Source organism: Cuculus canorus, chromosome 24 (assembly GCF_017976375.1).
Source record: "Cuculus canorus isolate bCucCan1 chromosome 24, bCucCan1.pri, whole genome shotgun sequence".
Lineage (NCBI taxonomy): Eukaryota > Metazoa > Chordata > Aves > Cuculiformes > Cuculidae > Cuculus > Cuculus canorus.
The window spans coordinates 4,132,182-4,152,878 of record NC_071424.1 but is presented as its reverse complement, the minus strand read 5'-3'; the positions used below and the strand labels follow the sequence as shown (position 1 = coordinate 4,152,878).

The 20,697-nt window shown below is 51.1% G+C and overlaps 1 protein-coding gene across 2 annotated transcripts; it reads left to right on the top strand.

Annotated features, from left to right (window-relative positions):
* Nucleotides 1-1,418: 1,418 nt before the first annotated feature.
* Nucleotides 1,419-19,186, top strand: IP6K3 (inositol hexakisphosphate kinase 3). Of its 2 annotated transcripts, none has more exons than XM_054087485.1 (6): nucleotides 1,419-1,840; nucleotides 6,367-6,673; nucleotides 12,403-12,619; nucleotides 13,650-13,822; nucleotides 15,217-15,392; nucleotides 17,678-19,186. In XM_054087485.1, the coding sequence occupies exons 2-6, from the start codon at nucleotides 6,475-6,477 to the stop codon at nucleotides 18,125-18,127; spliced, it is 1,215 nt and encodes a 404-aa protein (XP_053943460.1). In that variant the 5' UTR covers nucleotides 1,419-1,840; nucleotides 6,367-6,474; the 3' UTR covers nucleotides 18,128-19,186. The 2 variants fall into 2 exon arrangements, with proteins under 2 accessions (XP_053943460.1, XP_053943461.1); XM_054087486.1 differs by lacking the exon at nucleotides 1,419-1,840 and adding an exon at nucleotides 2,268-2,505.
* Nucleotides 19,187-20,697: the final 1,511 nt, after the last annotated feature.

The window sequence follows — 20,697 nt, the reverse complement described above, 5'->3', positions numbered from 1 at the left end:
CCCCCCCAAAAAAGCACTTTCCTGAGCTAAAATACCAACATAATGCAAAGCGAAGGCAGAGCTTGGGAATCAAGGTCTTTGTTTCATCCTTGTCTTTAATCTCAGCTTCTGCCCCCGACCATCAGTTCGATCTCTCTGGTCTTCATGAGACTGTTTTCTCCCCTCCAGTTAGCGAGAATTGCCGCATCCATCAATCCTTATCTCAGCAGCAAGACTTTCTTCCCAGCCTCCTGCTGTTTTGCTGCAAAGCCCTCCCAGTGCCTTCCCCATCACAGCCCACGGCATCCCAGTCGTGGGTACTGGTTTGCTAATGTCCCTCGAGTCATGGTGGGGGACTGGTCTGGGTCCCCCCAGACGGGGGATGAGAGTGGGCACCTCCCCGTGCTTGCACAGAAACCCTAAAGAATCAAAGAACCATGGAAAGGGTTGGGTTGGAAGGGACCTTAAAGCCCATCCAGTTCCACCCCCTGCCATGGGCAGGGACACCTCCCACTGGATCAGGGGCTCCAAGCCCCATCCAACCTGGCCTGGAACCCCTCCAGGGATGGGGCAGCACCACTGCTCTGGACAACCTGGGCCAGGGCCTCCCCACCCAATTAACATTTCTCCTTAAGATCTCATCTCAATATCCCCTCTTGCAGCTGAAAACCGTTCCCCCTCATCCCATCCCTGCCCTCCCTGATCCAGAGCCCCTCCCCAGCTTTCCTGTAGCCCCTTTCAGCACTGGAAGCTGCTCTGAGGTCTTCCCAGAGCCTTCTCTTCTCCAGGCTGAACACCCCCAACCCTCTTGTCCTGTTTTGGGCAGCGCGGGGCTGCCGTTGGCTGGCACAGCATGTGCAGAGCAAACCGTCCTCGTCATGCGCTGGAGAGGTCGACCAGCAGTGGATCTTTGTTTCTCCCTCTGTTTGGAGAGGATCTGAAGGAGGGCACGCGCTGTCCTTGCTGGAGGAGACGATTCGGCCCTGGCACGAAGCTCTTTGGGACTTTTCCACCACCGCACCCATCCCAAAGTGCCAGGGTGTCCTTTTTCCCTGCACGAGGCTGTTGGCAGGGTCAGGGTCGGGCGGCTGTGGGCTGCACTCCCTGATCCACTCATTGCTGCGTGGCTTTGGGCAAACCCTGGTCTCGCCCCGTGCCTTCCTGCCCTTGCCAGAAACAACTTTTCTTTGCCAAAACCACTGGCGATTCAGTCCCACGGCATCCCAACTCCTCTCGCTACCTCCCTCCTACCATCGCAGCCCCTCTGCTCCATCCTCTCCTGCATCATCCCAACGTGTTTCTCCCACGCAGGGAGCAAAGAACCAGTGGGTTTCTTTGCAGGGAGCTCCATGAAGCTGGTGTCCATCCTGCTCCCACCACCCTGCCCTCTCTCCGTCGCGGAGCAGCTCTCAGCTTGCTCTCATAAAGAGGTGATAAACACCAGTGGGGCTGAGCTGGGGGAGGTGGAATTGGACCAGTATGGTGCAAAAACACACTGGAACAAAACAACAGTTGTTTTCCTGGTGAGACGATTGCACAAGAGAGCTCAAGCATGGAAAGCCGTGCACTCATCCGGCTCCTTCGCCTTCCATCCTTAACCCTCTCGCACATGTGGCTTTGTTTTCCTTTAACACCCAAGGGTGTCTCTCCCCCTCTTGGCAGCTCAGCTGTCAGCTGGACATATCAGGTGTTTGCCGGCGTGGTGGCAGTCAGCTGATGGCCCAAATGCCCACGGACTCCCCCCGCCTCCCTCATTTCTCATACTCCAACCGCTCCAAAGAAGCAACAAGAAACCCAGCCAAGGCAGCGCTCTGAACCCATGCTCGCCGCCGAGCCCGGATCGGCCACAAACACCCAGAAGGTGAGGTCAAGGGCGGCTTCTGCATCAGCTTCATCCACCTTCCAGGGCAGGAGGAAGAAGCACTTGGTTTTGGAGAGTGGGTGGGATGTTATCAGGAAGGCTCCAAGCCATGGCTTGTGGGAAGGGATGGAAGCGAGTGGGACAGCTGGTACCTGGGAGTGCTGCTCTGAACCTCTGGAGCAACCCAAGGGCTGCAAGAAAATGAGATTTTGGTTCTGTGTTGCGCTTGTGGCATTGCCAGAAAGCGGTTAGCAGAGGAGAATCGTAGAATCAGAATAGTTGGGGTTGGAGGGGACCTTAAAGATCATCTTGTTCCAACGCCCCTGCCATGTGCAGGGACACCTCCCACTGGCTCAGGCTGCCCAAAGCCCATCCAACCTGGCCTGGAACACCTCCAGGGCGAAGATGCTGTTTGGTGGTGTGAAAGGCAGAAACTGGGCAGGGGGTTGAGGGGAGCCGTGGTCTTTCTTGCAGGACGCAGTGGCACCGTGTCCCCCCAGCCTGTGGCACTGCTGGCAGCCCCGAGCATCTTGCTGTGATCCAAAGGTGACTTTCCCAAGTCCCACCAGCAAACCCAGCCCTCACCACTGCCCCCGGCACCATCTGCTGATGGCCGTGCCAGCCCCAGGGTGGGCACGGGGCTGTCAGCAGCCCGGCAGCTCCAGGTAACGCGGCTCCCTTCCCTCCTCATCAATCCTCCAGCTTCCCACAAAGCAGGCAAATAAATCCTTCGGCGCAGCCAAGCGAATCTTTGCATCTTCTTCGTGAGGGACGTAGGGGCCAGTCATCAACTTTACGAACATCGTTTTCTCTTAGGAAAGGCAACATAAGATAAAAGAGCTGAGGGTTTCTGCACGTAAGGATTTATGGCAGGATGGTTGTGACTGGGTTTCTTGCCGAGAGCTGAGCTTTTCCCTCCTGGCGTGATGCTGCCTGGTGGCTTCGGCTGCAGTTGAGGGAAGAGCAGGAAAGGCAGGTTTGAAGGTTTGTTGAGTGTTGCAGCCGTTTGCCTGTCCATGCAAGCAGGCAGAGGTTGCTTCGAGCCCTGCTGGGATGGGCGCTGAGCTGGAATCCCGTCAGATATTCCTTATGGCCAAGGCAAGTTTTGGAGGCACGAGGCCAAAGGCTGGAGGGAAATGGGGGAGCTGGGTGGCTTTGCAATCACCTTGCTCCAGCGGTGGGCTGATGCTTGGTGCAGGAGCTGCCTTTGAACCCAAGTCAACTCCTTTACCAAGAACTACGGACACGCAGAGCTCTTCAAATTAACAGCTATGTTATTTTATTGCTTTTTAATAGAGACAAAAGTAGTTATCAGCCTCCTGCAGTGCTTGAAACCCAACTTTGCAGCAAGGTGTGCTGAGGTGCTCCAGGGAGCTGTGTCCCCCAGAGGTGAAGGTGCTCACCATGACATAGAAGATGAAGACCATGGTCCCGTGCTGACAGGACACTTGTTTTTAAAGTGATTGTGCTTTCCAGCACTCCAAAGTGTCCCTGCTCAGAGGACCAGAGCTCTTTCCGAGGCGTGGGTTTCCTCCTAGGGTCAGGCTGTTGCCCGCTGTGTTTCAGACTCAGAGCCACGCTGGTTTTGCTTGGGATGGAATAGGCGCTAATTAAAGATTAGAGAATTTAATCTGCTTGATTTCTTTTGGCTTTGCTTAAGAGTTGGGAGTAAATAACTCATTCAGCTCACACTCTTGATATTTGGCTTTAAATAAGAGCAGGGCAGGGGGAGAACGGTACCCGGCAATCAGTGCCCACCAACCTGGTACGTCCTCAGGACATCGGTGTGACCGTTAGAAAAGTGAGTCTCTCTCGGTCCAGGGATGTTGCCGTGATGGGACTGACATCACAGGGGAGAAAAGCCAGGGAGATATCTGCTTATGGATGCTTTGAAGTATTTCCAGGTTGGGTTTTTTTCTGGAGAGGAGAATTCTCTATACAGAGAAGACTTCTCCTTCCTCAATATTTTCTGACTCATCTTCATCCGCAGTGCCTGCTTGCTGCTTTTTTTCCTATTTTTTTTTAGCTAGGGGAAACATATTTAAGGTTTCAGGTTTTGTTTCTGAGGATATAGATTTATCTGTAATTCCGTATATTTTTAGTGACATAAATATCTCCTGACATTCGCGATGACTTGAGCCGGCGGAGGTGATTTATTTCGAGAGTGTCTTGTTTCAGAGCAGCTCAGTAAGCGTTTGCGGTCGCATTTATCTGCTCCGAACGGGTGAGCTGCTTCAGAACAAAACCAAAATGAAAAGAGCCGCTTCTCTTACTGCAGAGCTCGCTCCGAGTTTTGCTTAAGAGAAAATAACAAGAGCTTTATCCAATTGTGGCGTTATTTTCTCCCCAACTCTCTTTGCGGTGCCAAGGTTGCCAGAATTGTGTGTTATATCAGCCGAGTTTCAGCCTTGGACTGTCTCTGAGGCAATAAATACTGGATTGAAGTCATGTTGTGAGCTCTCCTCCAAAGAGGTGTTATGACAAATCCGCTTGCTTTTCGCTTTTTTAGCTTTAAGAAGGTTGGAGGGAGGGAAACAAACCCAAACCCCACATCAAACCTACAGCTTTCAAGGGAGAAATCCTCTTTAAAAGTTGCCGCGAGTTAACAAAATGCTAAATGCTTTTATTAACTTGTAGAAAGGCTTTGAAGAGCTGCTTTCTTCCCCGACTGAAAAGCACTCATCGAAGCAGCCTGGCTTTGTTGCCTCTGTGCCCCTACACGGTGGTAATTGTAGAGTGGGAATCCTTTCCCAAAGTGTGCGGCGATGGAAGAATAGAAAAATGGGGAGGGGGGCGATGAAAAGCCACCTTGGAGGGGAAGGTTAAGGAGCTGCTCTGTGTGTTTCGGAGGTAGGAGGTTCTTCTGCCCCTTCTCTCTACCTTCAACCCACTTCATCCCACTCCTCCGGGCGCAAAACAAAGCAGGCACCTGCGCCGAGTGCTTGTTTGCTCGGCGGTTTAATTGCAGCAGGAGGAGCGTGAAGGGGAAATTAAAGCAGCAGAGCTCAGGCTCTTTGTTGTAGGATGAGGAATATGTTGCGTGGTAGTGGTTAAAGCTCTCGGGTCGGGCTGGAAGTGCTGGCAGCAGAGGAAAGGCTGAGCCTGCCCTCCTCGCAGAGACCCTTGTAGAGAAGGTAGACCTAAAAGGAGGTTGGAGCCAGGTGGGTGCTGGTCTCTTCTCCCAAGTGACAACTGATAGGATGAGAGGAAATGGCCTCAAGTTGCGCCAGGAGACGTTTTGATTGGATATTAGGAACAATTTCTTACCTGAAAGCATTTTCAGGCACGGGCAGAGGCTGCCCAGGGCAGTGGTTGATTCACCATCCCTGGAAGGGTTTAAAAGATGGGTAGAGGAGATCCTCAGGCATATGGAATAGTAGTGGACAGGTTGGTTGGACTCGATGATCTCAAAGGCCTTTTCCAACCAAATGATTCTATGATTCTATGACCCAAGAGCAGCCTGGAAACTCCAGGTTTATTCCTGGTGTGAGCAGGGAGGTACCACCATCCTTCTATCAGCGTCTCCTGGTTAACGAGGGGGTGATGGTGCTGCCCTGATCCCAGCAAGACTTGGGGTTGGCAGAGGTGGTGTCGCTCACATGCGGCAACACATTCTGGAGGCTCTGCTAGAGAGAAATGGCTCTTCCAAAGTTGTTATTATCAACTCCACTGGGTTCCTTCTAGCAAAAGTAGGATGCAAAACTCCCCAAGCTTGGCTGAAGCTGGAGGAACAGGGAGAAAATCACTTGTGCTCAGAGAGGAGAGCAAACCAGGGCTCTGAACACCCCTTTTGAGGGCTGCTCCATTGGGCTGTAGAAGAGGGCAGGGCTGGAGACCTCAGAGGAGCTCGTGCTTGGGCATGAGCCACCTCGGTGAGGGTTTGACGTGTCCTTGTACCACGTTAGCGTGGTGGAAGAAACGCTTCTGCTAATGCTCTGCTGTTAAATGTCGGGAACGTCCCAAATTAAAGTGTCTTCAGAGGGTCCAGAAAATGCTGCTAACTCCGTCAGCAGTGCTAAGAGGCCAGGGACTGCCCGGGGACACCAGCTTGGAGGGGCTTTATTAATAAACCTCCTTTGCAAGGCATGTCCTAGCTTAGGAAAAACTAAGGCCATCATTAACACTGTCTCGTAAGGGAAACTGGGGTTGTTTCCTAGCAAGAGGTGTCATTAATACAGTGTATTAATAACCTGGCATTATCCATCCAAGGAATGCCTTGATCCATTTTGATCCTTCGACGAGGCCACCACATGAACTTGATAGCTCTTCTCGATCATTCCCCTCCGTTTCTTTTGCTCCCAAGAGATCTAAACCAGGGTTTTCCTGGATTTTGTGTTTCAGGCTGGGGCTCCCTGCCAGCCCCTGGGCACCTGAATATCTCACCCACCCGGCCATGCCCTTGCTCCTCCGTCCCGGTTGCGGCGCAGGCTGCTGGCAGGCAGTTCCCAGCCCTGCCAGGATGCCGATGCAGGTGGTGGCTTTGCTATACCCCCTTCCTCACGCTCCTCATATTCTCTGTTTTGCAGCTACCCTCAGTGCAAACCCATTGTCAGCCCAGCACAGTATGTCCCGAATTCTCCTCTTGACTCCCCTCTGCTGCTACTGAAGCCCCCGACCGCCTTTTGTCCAGCACCATGGTGGGGCAGAGCCCCTTGGAACCAAGCGAGAGCAGGACCGCCGTCCTCCTGGAGCCCTTTGTCCATCAGGTGGGCGGCCACATGAGCATGATGAAGTACGACGAGCACACGGTGTGCAAACCCCTGGTCTCGCAGGAGCTGAGCTTCTACGAGTCACTGCCTTTGGCCATGAGGCAGTTCACTCCTCAGTACAAAGGTAAGAGGAGAGGCTGGAGAACGAGCTGAGGGGCAGTGGTGTCATAGAATCACGGAATGGTTTGGGTTGGAAGGGACCTCAAAGCCCATCCAGTTCCACCCCCTGCCATGGGCAGGGACACCTCCCACTGGATCAGGGGCTCCAAGCCCCATCCAACTTGGCCTTGATCACCTCCAGGGATGCTCCCTCTCATCCCATCCCTGCACTCCCTGATCCAGAGCCCCTTCCCAGCTTTCCCGGAACCTGTTGCGCTCTTGGAAGCTGCTCTAAGGTCTCCTTGAAAGTGCCACCAGGATTAGTCCTGAGATGGGGATAAGGGCTGGTGAGGTGAGTGGCAGCATGGGAAGTACTGGTGGCTTGGTCCGGGCTTGGACTGAGCTGTGCGGCCCCATCACTTGTACAAGTTTTGCTAAGCAAGGATGCTTCCCAGGCCAATGTGTGCACAGACTCAGGTCTGTGAGACTGGGAGGGTTTCCTGGGTCTCCGTGGCTGGGGAAGAGTCTCTGATGTCTACTAAGGGTTGAGCGCTGGCTGATGGCACCAGGAGATCCCTTCCTCTTTCCACCCCCTTGCTGCTGTGGTTGGCCCTGGTAACACAGGGGACTCCTCTTATGTTAGATAGAGATGAAATCAGTCTGATTCCGAGCGGGACGGGCAGGAGAAGTGGAGGCTGAGAGCATGAATGGGATCCCTTCCCAGGGAGCTGTGAATGTGGGCAGCAAAGGGGCAGAACAGAGAGGGCAAACACCAAACAAGGGGCAGGAAGAGGATGGAGTTTCCCATCAGTGTTTGCTTTGAGGATTTTGCAGGTCATGATCTGATGGTACGCGGCACTGAGTTGGTGGAGGAAAGGAGAGACTGAGAGAGTCCTGTTCAAAACAGGGATCCCAAGTCCCGACACCTCATGTGTTTGGTTCAGCAGAGCTTTGAATGAGCATCCCTGGTAAGGAAGGTTTTCTGTACCAGAGGCAGAGCTCAGGGATGCCTTTGCCCCACGTGCCTGGCCCTGTTGCTCCAGGCTTTGGTTTTCGAGGAGAATCATAGAATCACAGAATTCTATGGAATTCTATAGGAGAAGGTTTGTGTCAGAGGCAGAGGAGCTGGTGAGGGCAAGGGAGAGGGGTAAGGTTGTCATGGCTTGGGGTGAAGATGGTCCCTGGGGCCAGTGTGAAACACCCAGCCTGAAAAACCAGCGCAGGGACATATCGAGCATCCTGTTAGCTGCGTGCTCCACCTTAGCTGAGCCCTTCTCCACCCCAAGTCCTTGGAAAACCGGAGGCACAGACCACTTAACCTCTTAAAGATCCCATCCAAACCACCGGCGAGACCCTCCTGGGACAAGGGAGAGCCTCCTGCCCGCCCACCCGCTTGGTGCCCCCCTTTAGCTTCCCTGTCCCAAACTCTCCTTGCCCTGAACCACTTTCCCCACTGAATTTCTCGCGCTAGCTATGAAAAACCAGCACTCGCTGTCTGTGGGAGTCCTAGCATTTTCTAAAGCCATCCTCCCTCCTTCCCTTTCTTATTCCCTCCCTATTTCTGCTTTTACTGCCAGACTTGTGCTGCTCGTAAAGCTCCTGACCCTGGATTTTTGTGAGAGGCAAGAAGCTCAGCTGTCACCTAAAAACTTAAAATATCTTTTGGTCCTTCAGCGTTAACAGAAAAAGAGCTAAAAAGTGCCAGCTGCACTTTCGATGCGCCTCCAATCCAATCTCTCCCTTTCCCAGAAAGTCAGGAGCCTTTGCAGATTTATGGGACAATATTAAAAAGATGCTTAAGAAAGAAAATAAGTCTCCTTCTAAGCAATTCTCTTTAGCAGAGGCCAGGGCTTGGTGCTGGAGAGCTGGACCCTCCTCCGCCTGTCTAATAAAGATGTTAAGCAGTCCCAGCTTATCAGTTCAGGGCTGGCCTGGTTTAATAACCAAATACCCTTTTGTCTTCTTTTTCTTTTCTCTTGCAAGTCCCAGTGAGTTTTGCGACGAGGGGTAATTAAATAGCAACTCTTCTCCACTTTGTCATCGGGCACACGCTCTTTTCTTTTTATTCTGATTCTAACCATCCCAGCCCTGAATGCCAGGGAAATTAAAGAGGTGGAACATTTTCCCATGAGGGTGATGAGCATCAAGGGGGAATAAGCCTGAGGTCTTCATCACCCGTTCACACGTGTCCACGTTCTTTATCTCTATTCTTAGGCTGTGAGGAGGGACGGCTCGGGGACCGTTATGTAACGCTGACACTATGTGTGGCGTTGCTCAAATGTCATCATTCAAATCTAACACCCAGACGGCTGCTTTCAAAATGCCTGGTGCCTTCTTACCCATTTCAGGCAGATTGGTGACCTTGGGACCGGCTTTTCCCCCCCCCACCCAACCCCGTGCAAAGCTCTGCCTGTCCCGAGCTGAGCTTGCACGAGGATGCTGCACTTATTTTCGAGTCTGGGTCTGCTCAGACTCCGACTGCACATGGCAGGAAATAAATGCACATGTAAAGTTAAAAATAAATCCAGAGCTACAGAGCAAACCGCTCCCGAGGATCACTGGGATGGCACTGGCATGATGACAGCACCCGTAAATGCTTGCTGGGGATGGACTTGTGGTTTTGGTGACACTAAAAGGCCAGCAAAGACGAGCACCTAAAGGCATCTTTGCTCCCAGATAGATGGTTTCTTGATGCAATAAAAGGGAAGGTCGGTAGCCACGTATTACAGATTTCATAGAACCAGAGAATGTCCCATGGCTGGAGGAGCTGCCCAACATCCCCATCTCAATGGTGACTCTCCCAAGGAGGGAAACTGAGGCACGCAGTCATAGAATCCTAGAATCACAGAATGATTTGGGTTGGAAGGGACCTCAAAGCCCATCCAGTTCCACCCCCATCCATGGGTAGGGACACCTCCCACTGGATCAGGGGCTCCAAGCCCCATCCAACCTGGCCTTGAACACCTCCAGGGATGGGGCAGCCACCACTGCTCTGGGCAACCTGGGCCAGGGCCTCCCCACCCTCACAGCAAAACATTTCTTCCTAAGATCTCATCCCAATCTCCCCTCTTTCAGCTCAAAACCATTCCCCCTTGATCTGTCCCTGCCCTCCCTGATCCAGAGCTCCTCCCCAGCTTTCCTGGAGCCCCTTTCAGCCCTGGAAGCTGCTCTAAGGTCTCCTCGGAGCCTTCTCTTCTCCAGGCTGAACAACCCCAACTCTCAACCTGTCCTTGTTTCGCACACATAGGTCACTCAGGACATAGGCAAAACCTGTATGGAAGCACACCAGGAAACACAAGTAATTAAAGGCTGAGATGTAGGTTTATGAAGGCAAAATTTTCAGCTGGAAGGAGGGAGAGGATCCCATTCCCTTGCAATGTAACTGCTCATTTTTACCTTTGAAAATCTCCCCATTAATTTTCCTATTAATATACTTAAGAACTCTTCGTTTCACGCTATATATAACGGTTTTAGGGCGAGCTTGTCAGCACTATGCAAATCAGCACAGCACCATTGACTCGCAGATATGTAATTGGGACAGTTTTTAAGGTTACAGGCTGCTCTAACCGAGGTGAAGCGCTAGATTTGGAAATGAGGACTCGGTTCGCCTTGCAGTGACTTTTTCAAACTGAAAAAGCTTTGATTTAGGCAAAAGATATGCTGGCTTTTTTTTTTTTTCAACTCGAAAAATTCAAAGCAGGCATCCGAGCTGACGGGGATTTCATTTGCTCTCGGGTATCTGCAATGTGGATTTTTTACAGAGGGGAACTCGGTGAAAGATCGATCAGATGGGAAATGTTGGAGTCTGCGAAAGACGGGGCTCCCTGTGATCACCATCACCATAAGCAAAGGAGTGAGATGGCTAAAAATATTATTTACCCCCTCCTGAAGGTTTCCAGCTCCCTTGGGAGCAGCCTGTGTATATTAATTAGCTGAATTAACCAAGCCTGCCGTGGCGTGCTGCTTGGATTAATGCTAATTTTACAGCTAAAGGGATGAGAAATGGTTGTAGTACCTGAGCAGAGGGGCTGTGTGGAGGGAAGTGCATCCAAACACAGCTGAGCTTGGAAGGTTCTAGGATGCAGGACCCAGGGAGGGATGGGTGTCCCAAATCTAACGGAGGTGGCCGATGGCTGCAGACACCCAGGGCTGCTGCAAACCAGGCACTGAAAGCCTCCCTCAGTCAGCAAAACTCAACAGACAGGACTGCGCACACCCAGAGAGGGCAACTCCTTGGGTCTGTGTTGACTTAGATAATCTGACTTTAAATGAGGAGAAGGGATTTTACCTGTTTATTTGCTTTGGCCAATTTGTTTGGGAGAACAGAGCTGCTGAAATGCATCTCCTCACCGGGACCAAGTGAGGATACCCTGGGGACAGCTGGATGAAACCCAACTCCATGTGTTCCTCATGAGGGCTTTTTGCAGTGATGAGTTTTGCTGGTCCAACAGCCTTGACCATCCTCTTTCGGATGGGCTTTACCACAGCTAGCCTTGAAAGCAGCTACTTGAGTATCACTGAGGGCGACTCATGCAGATGGCATCTCCTCAGAGACCCAAAAGGCGATGCTCTAGATATGCCTCTGCTGCCTCGAGAGGCTCAGGCAGCCCTGACAGAAGAAGCAGGAGCCGGAGCGCCGTTATCAGCCCTTCCCAGAAAGGTCAGAGCTGTCTGGTACGCCAGCCATGGCCATTCCTGCTCTGTCATTTGAGACGTGGAGGCAACCGTCCCCACGCCAGGGATGGACAGAGACTGGGCTAAATACGTGATGAGCTGAGCTGAATGTCATCTGAGCCCTGGGATTCCTGTTAGAGTCAGGGAAAATTGCAACGCTGAAATACGCAGTGGCGTTTTAAGCACTTAAGGTGGAAAGTAACAATCCGTGGTCATGGTCATGCTCCTCCTTGCGTGCAAACATGGGACACATGAGGGTCTGCTGTCCCACATCAGCCATTTGGGTGCTGGTGCTTGAGGAAGGACACGACCACGACGGTGGGTGGGCAGCACGTACGCAGGCAGCGCTGCCAGCCCCTGCGCATGCCTCTGCCCTTGCTCCTGGGCGCTCTCCAGTTAAAGGAAAATGTTGGCATGCTGGTTGTCTTCGGAAAATTCCTCCTGCTTCCTTTTGCCTCCTTCCAACGAAAAACATTGCCAGCTTTGCCGTTGTTTTGAACAGTTAGACCTAAAACCCTTGGGATATAAAAAACAGGAGCTTTGGGTCCAGCGTCGGGGTCCTTGCTGGGTCACTCACGGCACAGCAAAGCCTGGAGGGACGGAGGATGAAGGAACACAACGTTCAGAGGAACATGATGTTCAGAGGAACATGATGTTCAGAGGATCATTAGAAAAGCCTGCGGCTGTCTTCCAGGGTCTCAGACTAATAGTGTTTACTGGGCTTCAAAGCAGAGTTAGAGGACGCTAAAACACGTGGAGGCACCTGTCCTGCTAAGCGCCGGCTCCCTCAGGAAGGCTGGACCTTCTGCCCAGAGAAGTGGTGGGGTCCCATCTGTGGTGGGATCCCATCCCTGGAGGGGTTGAAAAAACATGTGGCCATGGCAACATGGGACATGACTTAGCAGGCACGGTGGGGTTGGGTTGATGGTTGGACTGGTTGGGCTTAGAGGTCTTTCCCCACTTTAATGATCCCATGATTCTACGACTGCCTCAGGGTGGTGCAGATGGTGGCCAAGCCCTGTGTGCTAACACACTCGTTTATCTTATTCTGGTTTGGTTTTCCCCTTTTTTTTTGTCCAGGTGTTGTTTCCGTGCACCTCAAAAAGGACAGCCTGGGCAACTTGATCCTGATCGCCAGCCCCAGCCTGCAGACGGAGAGCTGTGTCCGGCGGGATAACCCCATCGGTGACTCCTCGGTGACAATATGGCACAAGTGCAAGTGGGCTACCAGTAACGGCAGCGAGCACCCGCTCGTCAAGTGGAGCCACACACAGCTCACCAAGACCTTCAAAGACAGGTGAGGGTCTGCTGCTCCCCGCAAACCCCCTCCTCGTCCTCTTTTGGGCAGGGTCAATCCGGATGGGTTTGGTGGCACGACTCCTGGTTTAAGGTAAAGTTAGCCAAAGAAATGCCCAGCCGAGGTGAAGAAAAGCAAAGCCCAACTTGGTGGCTTTCTGGTTCATCTCTTCCCCAGCTTGTGGATGGAGCTGGGCAGACCTGGCTGCCGCTGAGACGCTGTTGCTCAAATTTATGCCTCAAACTCTGCTTTAAACCTAATTCCTCGGAGCACAGCATGCTCTAAAAGGAGGAGGTGCCCCAGGAGAACTGGCACCAAGCACAAAGCGCATACGCCCTTCTGCCGGTAACCAGCCAGAAGCAGCAGCCTTGAGGTGGGTCGATGCTGTCGCCACCCCAGGGGAGAGCTGTCTCTGAGAGGCACCGCGGTGTTTGCAAGCACACTGCAACCCTACAGCTTGCAGAAGCTTTCTCCAAGACATCTTTCATCTCCAACGGGTTCAGAAAAGACCGAGGTCAGCGATGACTGAAGGGTGCAATATTGCTACCGTGAAACCGCTGCCCTGGGCGTAAGGGAGTTATGGTTTTTGGATGTGCGAGATCAGGGAATGACCCTCCAAGGAGAACAGATCTCTTCATCCCTCCCTCCCTCCCTCCCCCTCCTCCTCGAAGCCAGCCCCTCTAAATCGGGAATCACTGCTGTTGGATAAATTGCCTGTGTTGTGCCTGTTAGGCAGATAAATAAAGATTCCCGGTCATTGACGCCGTGAATGGCACTTTTCTTAGGAGCCAAGCAAGCTTTGAAATTATAACAAAAGAAAATATTGGCACCCAGCAATCGCTGCCTTTCTGAAAATTACTCTTACGGAGTAACAAAGGATCTCTGCAGGCAGGGCACGATGAATATGTTTCCTTTGAGAACCCCTCAAAAATTTACCTTATCAAGTTTGAGGCTCTACAAAAGAGAAGAGGAGGAATATTCTCTTCTGGAGCTTAGAAACCCAACGTGTTCTTTTGTGTGTTTTGTCTAGCTGCCCGGGGAAGATGTTATTGAGGACAGACCTTCAGTACCACACAGATTCACTTTTGGAAGATGCCAGCGGAAACCAGGCAGAAAGAAACAGCTACAACCCCTGGGGACTGCACTGTCACAGGCAGCACCTGAACCGCATGTCCTCCAAGCATAATGAGAACAAACTTCATCGTATCCTTTTGATTTTTCCCCTACAGCAGAGTCTTGGCTACAAATAACAGCTGGTAATCAATGTATGTTTTATTGCATGGGGTACGCAGCCCTCCGCCGCCCATCCCCTGGGAAAACAGAGAATATGCAGGATACAGAGAATATACAGAATATAGTCACTCTGTTACAGAATCACAGAATGGTTTGGGTTGGAAGGGACCTCAAAGTCCATCCAGTTCCACCCCCTGCCATGGGCAGGGACACCTCCCACTGGATCAGGGGCTCCAAGAACCATCCAACCTGGCCTTGAACCCCTCCAGGGATGGGGCAGCCACCACTGCTCTCCCCACCCTCACAACAAAACATTTCTCCTTAGGATCTCATCTCAATCTCCCCTCTTTCAGCTCAAAACCGTTCCCCCTCATCCTCTCCCTGCACTCCCTGATGCACAGCTTCTCCCCAGCTCTCCTGGAGCCCCTTTCAGCACTGGAAGCTGCTCTAAGGTCTCCCCACAGCCTTCTCTTCTCCAGGCTGGACAATCCCAAATCTCTCAGCCTGTCCTTGTACGGGAGATGCTCCAGCCCTTGGATCATCTCCGTGGCTTCCTCTGGACTCACTCCAACAGCTCCGTGTCCTCGCTGTGCTGAGGACTCCAGAGCTGGATACAGGACTCTAGTTGGGATCTCATGAGAGCAGAGCAGAGGGGCAGAATCCCCTCACTCCCTGCTGGTCCCACTGCTTTGGATGCAGCCCAGGACACGGTTGGTTTTTTGGGTGCTCATTGTTGGCTCATGTTGAGCTTTTCATCTTCCAACACCCCTAAGTCCTTCTCGCCAGGGCTGCTCTCAATCCATTCCCTGCCCAGCCTATACCTTCTCCCACCATTCAGTTGGATAAGACGATCATTGTACATCCCTTGCAACCTAAATATTTTATTAAAAATGGAAAAAAAAAACCCACAACAACCCACTTCCCATAAAGGGGATTCGGTGTAACTCAAGGATCCCCTCGGCATACATTTTAAAACACAACTCTACAGGAATTAGCAGCTGCCTCACCTTTTATTTTCCTATTACACTTCATTACCCACCAGTCATGTGAGTAATAGGGTTTAACAGCTTCCCCCACACCCACTGGAGTGAGTTCAGCACGAGGGAAGGTGTCGGATTGACAGCCCAGGGCTATCGTGTCACTAGAGAATGGAGCTGTTGGTGCTTTAATTGGTAGGACTGTACTACAGTAAATTAACTGAAATTGGCAGCAAGGGGCCTATAGCAATGACATGTTGGTAAAATTGGCTCAGAAAGTCTCATTACAGTTGTGAGCTATTATGGAAAGCGTCAGCAGTTGCTGTGATTTAAGACGTCTTTCGATTGGAATTTAAAAGTATTGGGTTTTCCTTAACTCATGTTCAGAGTTTCTATTGTTGGAAAACGTGGTATCAAAATACAATTATCCCTGCATCCTGGATTTAAAGATGGGAACGCGGCAGCATGGTGATGATGCCTCGGAGGAGAAGAAAGCCCGGCACATCAAGAAGTGTGAACAAAGCACTTCTGCGTCTCTGGGCGTCCGCATCTGTGGGATGCAGGTAAGATAGAACCCAGGTCCTTTTGGTGTTTGCCCAACACACAGCTTGAAACCAAGCTGGAAATCTAAAGAGACTCTTTTCTTTAGAGGTGTAAATTGAAGCAGTTTCATTCCTGCCCCCCCTCCAAATACAAGCTGACTACTTGGCTTTGTGCCCCATCCCGAGACGGGAGAAGATGCTTAGGGAGGAGTGAGGAATGTGGCACACAGAGAGTAACCTTGCCCATCTCCCCTCTTTGGCTTCTGGAGACTTCTGCACATGCCCCACATTACAGCCACCAGTATGAGCAGCTGGAACCAGTTTGGCCCAGTGGAGAATCTGCCTGGAGTGTACTCAGGTGGCCAAGAAGGCCAAAAGCATCCTGGCTTAGATCAGCCGTGGGGTGGCCAGCAGGAGTAGAGAAGGGATCGTCCTCTGGACTCAGCGCTGGTGAGGCTGCACCTCGAATCCTGGGTTCAGATTTGGGCTCTTCCCTCTAAGAAGGACATCGAGTTGCTGGAGCGTATCCAGAGAAGGGCAGCAAGGCTGGGGAAGGGTCTGGAGTACGAGTGGTATGAGGAGCAATTGAGGGACCTGGAGCTGCTTAGCCTGGAGAAAAGGAGGCTGAGGGGAGACCTCATCGCTCTCTGCAGCTCCCAGAAAGGAGGTTGGAGCCAGGTGGCTGGTCTCTTCTCCCAGGTGACAAGTGCCAAGATGAGAGGAAATGGCCTCAAGCTGCACCACCGGAGGTTTAGACTGGATATTAGGAAATATTTCTTTACCAAAAAGAGTGGCGAGGCATTGGAATGAGCTGCCCAGGGCAGAGGTGGAGCTTCCATCCCCGGAGGAGCTAAAAAACCATCTGGCCGTGCACTTCAGGACATGGTTTAGCAGGCACGGTGGGGTTGGACTGGATGAGCTTAGAGGTCTCTTCCAACATTAATGATTCCATGATGCTATGATTCTGTACACGACCACAGATTCCCCTCTTGTGCTCAGCTCTTGGCTGCTGCACAAAAAAGAACAACACAAAAGCATCCTGTTGCCCTGCTCATGCCTTCGCAGAGCTGTCTCCTCTTGTCTCCGCAAGAGCGAGGGGTTTATTTCGTGCTAAACATTATGGTTCCTCTTGCTCCCGGTTGCTGCCCTTCCCCATAGAAACCAAAACCACGCATTTGTTTCACTCCCACTTCTCAATCAGGTTTCAAAATGTTATTCTGTTGTGCCTGAAGGATAATTACAACAATGAATGATTATAAGGCACACGTATAGCAGTGTAAACACTTGGTGTCAAAACCTGTGTCCCTTCCTAGTCTCTGACATCCTTCTGTTGAGCAGATGATCATTGAAATTACAACTGGCGCGTGATCTAATTCTAAATTCACTCCCTCATTTCTTACTCGGTGCTACCAGAGCCTTCACATACAAATTTCTGTCTCAATCTTGTCTTTCTGTGTTTAAGAAAGCAAGATTATTCCACCCGTGCATTATATATGTTGAGATGGTGAAAAGCCGGGGTTTTCCTGCACTGCTGCAAACTCCTGCCGTAGCCAGAGGGAAAATGATGTAAATCACTGGTGAGGCAGCTATGACTTATAGCTATTTGGGTTTCACAAAGAGATAATTTATAGGGGTACAACAAGAATCTGTACCAGTGGTTTTAAATTGAAGAGTTTAAATCTCCAGATAAGGCAGAAGGTGGGATTCAGGGAGCAGCCGGCAGTACACTGCTTTGCTAGACATTGCCAGACTGCAGAGGATTTGTGTCCCGTTCCTCTGCTTGGGTCTGGACTTCTTTGATTAGGGGGAAATCTGGGAAAAATTGAATCTGGATTATCGTAGAATCATGGAATGGGTTGGGTTGGAAGGGACCTCAAAGCCCATCCAGTCCCACCCCCTGCCATGGGCAGGGACACCTCCCACTGGCTCAGGGGCTCCAAGCCCCATCCAACCTGGCCTTGAACCCCTCCAGGGATGGGGCAGCCACCACTGCTCTGGGCAACCTGGGCCAGGGCCTCCCCACCCTCACAGTGAAACATTTCTTCCTAAGATCTCATCTCAATCTCCCTTCTTTCAGCTGAAATACATTCCCCCTCATCCTCTCCCTGCCCTCCCTGATCCAGAGCCCCTCTCCAGCTTTCCTGGAGTCCCTTTCACCCCTGGAAGCTGCTCTAAGGTCTCCCCGCAGCATTCTCTTCTCCAGGCTGGACAACCCCAACTCTCTCTTAGCCCTTGGATTATCACCGTGGCCTCCTCTGAACCTGGTCTAACAGATTCATTTCCTTTTGTTTCCATCTTTTCTCAAGGTTTACCAAGCAGACACTGGCCATTTTCTCTGCAAGGACAAGTATTATGGCAGGAAACTCTCACCGGAGGGATTCAAGCAAACCTTGCGCCAGTTCCTGTGCAACGGTAACCACCTCCGCACGGATCTCCTGGAGCCCATCATCCTGCGGCTCAAAGCTCTGCTTTCTGTCATCAGGAAGCAAAGCTCTTACAGGTTCTACTCCAGCTCACTTCTCATCATTTATGAAGGACAGGAGCACAAGGAGAACATGGATAATCACCTTCGCTTCCACAAACCAAACTGCCCCACCTCTCATGCCAGGGTTGACGTCAGGATGATTGACTTTGCCCACACCACTTTCAAAGGCTCCAAATGCAATCACACCACGTACGACGGGCCAGACCACGGCTATATTTTTGGCCTGGAGAACCTCATCAAAATCCTTCAGAATATCTCTGAAGGAAAATGACAAATTCTATGAAACAGCCTGGATTTAGTGACCGATAGCCCTGAAAAGCACCGCGTTGGGTCAGTTGGACAGACCCTCACAGCTGCTGGATGCCACGTGAACGTCTCAGAATGAGAGCACGGACGGCTTGCTAGGGAAGCGCAAAATAAAGCTACGCTGGACTCAAGCGTAAAAAGCGAAGAGCTGAAAGAATCTGTTCTGCCTGCAATCAATCAGAAGATTTATTTTCCTTTCGTGTTTTACTGCTGTCCTCGATTTATTTGTGAGCCAAAAGAAAGCATTACTTGAAAGAGTCTTAATGATAAAACAGGACCTGCTCACCTCTCCACTTGCAAAGCCAGAGATGCTGTGCATGGAGTGAGACTATTAAAATGAGCTGGCAGGTCTGAACAGATTGCAGGGTTGCTTTCCGCACTATGAGCTCAACGCAAAGACTTAATAAAGAGAGCAAACTGCACACCCTGACATTCGCACTCCACACGCCCAGCACTGCAAGACAGGCAGGTGTTGTCTGTACAGCGCAGGTGTGGAGATGCAGGTATAGGAGATGCTGCAGGGGTTCTCTGCTGCTTAAAGGGGACCTCAGACCAAGAATTGGACCTCACCAATATGTAATATCCCTGCAGGATTGTAACAGGGCACGTTTCAGAAACTTTCTAAGCCAAAGGTCTCCACAGGGTCTCGAAGTATGGGAATGTGATGATCCTGTCTGATAAGAGTCACAAAAAAAGATAACAGTCACAAAAAAACATTCACATCAAGGTATTTTTCCTTAAAAAAAAAAGAAATAAAAGGGAAAAAAAAAGTGTGAGAGTGAGTCAGTAACTGACACTAAAGGTCACCTAGAAATGCTTTGATACAAATATTGTGTGTGTGTGTTTGACGGAAACAATAACAGAAGACTCAAAATAATGTTTACAGCTTTTGTGGACAGATTTTATTATTATGGAACAAACATAATTCCTTCCTGCATGGTGTGGGAAACCTGAAAGACAAATCCTTATGCAAGGAACAGAGCTACAGAACCCCATTACGGGGGAATGGGGGATAGAAATAAAATTGTCTAAGTAACTCTCACCTATTGTCCATCTCTTTTTCACTTCCAGAGCATCCTTAACTTACGTTATCTTCTGTTTCGGGCTGTATGTTTTGAAGAGAGCCATTATTTCCACAGGTTTAAGCACCAGACCTCCAGGGAGACCCCTTCACTCGTATTTTACTGCAGACAGCTGGTGAATCGCTACAATTTATAGCCAGAAAATTTAAGTCATCAGGCCCAGTTGCATTATTTCACTTGGCCTAAAGTTCATCTGGGAAGACCTCATTATTTTACTGGATATTCTTTACAGTGTTGCATATTTATGGCCCACAAACGACCATAAAAAAAGCCACAAACGCTCCGTTTCAGTAGTGAACGGATTGAGTCATCAATTGCCTTGGCTCACACGCGTGCACTGCGGTCCTCTGCCCAGTGCTAATTGCAGCTGGTAACGACTCTGCTGATTTTACAGCCCCACCTTAGCGTCTGCGCGGCTGCAGGGCTTCTTGCTGGATGCACACACGGGGAGGTCGGGTTTGGACGAACGGAAGGATGGCGATGGGTCTCAGGGCAACACCATCAACCTGGCCTCCTCGTCAGCAGAGCCAAACGCCTCTCTTGGCCACACGCCTCACCTGCTTTTGCTCCTGGAAAATGGCAACCTGTTGCTTGCTCACTGACAGAAGGCATCCTGCTCCCTCTCTTTTTACTCCTTGTAGAGGAACACAGAATGATCCAGAGATTAACCATTTGCCTGATAAGAGGAGGGGCTCCAAAGCAGAGCACGACTTTATGTACTCCATGCGGACAAGGGAAAAAAGAGACAAGACTTTCTAGGTTTTAAAACTGCCAGAAACTAAGCATTAAGGCAGCTTTCCAGGTCCCTTTGCCAGCAGGACAAAGCAGGAGGTGTGGCAGTAATGTAGCAAATCATTGAATCACAGAATCATAGAATGGTTTCTGTTAGAAGGGACTTTAAAGCCCACCCAGTTCCATCCCCTGCTGTGGGAAGGGACATCTCCCACTGGCTCAGGGGCTCTGACCCCCATCCAACCTGGCCTTGAACCCCTCCAGGGATGGGGCAGCCATGATGTCTCTGGGCAACTTCTGCCAGTGCCTGAGAACCTTTTCAGTGAAGAAAGTTTTCCTAATATCCCATCTAAACCCCCCCTGGCGCAACTTGAGACCACTCCCTCTCATCCCATCACTTGTTACTTTGGAGAAGAGCACAGCGCCTGCCTGGTTCCAACCTCCTTTCCAGGAGCTGCAGAGATCGATGAGGTCTCCCCTCAGCCTCCTCTTCTCCAGGCTAAACAGCCCCAGGGCCCTCAGCTGCTCCCAGATCCCCTGGGCTCCAGAGCCTTCCCCAGCTCTGTTCCCTTCTCTGGCCACAACTCCATTTGCGCGGGTTTGCACCTTGATTTGGGCTGGTTTGTAGCTCAGCAGGGTTATCCCCCTTCCCTGAGTGTTGGATGGGATTTCCTCCATCGGTTAGGGATGGGAATGCAGACACACAGGGCTCTCCAAACCC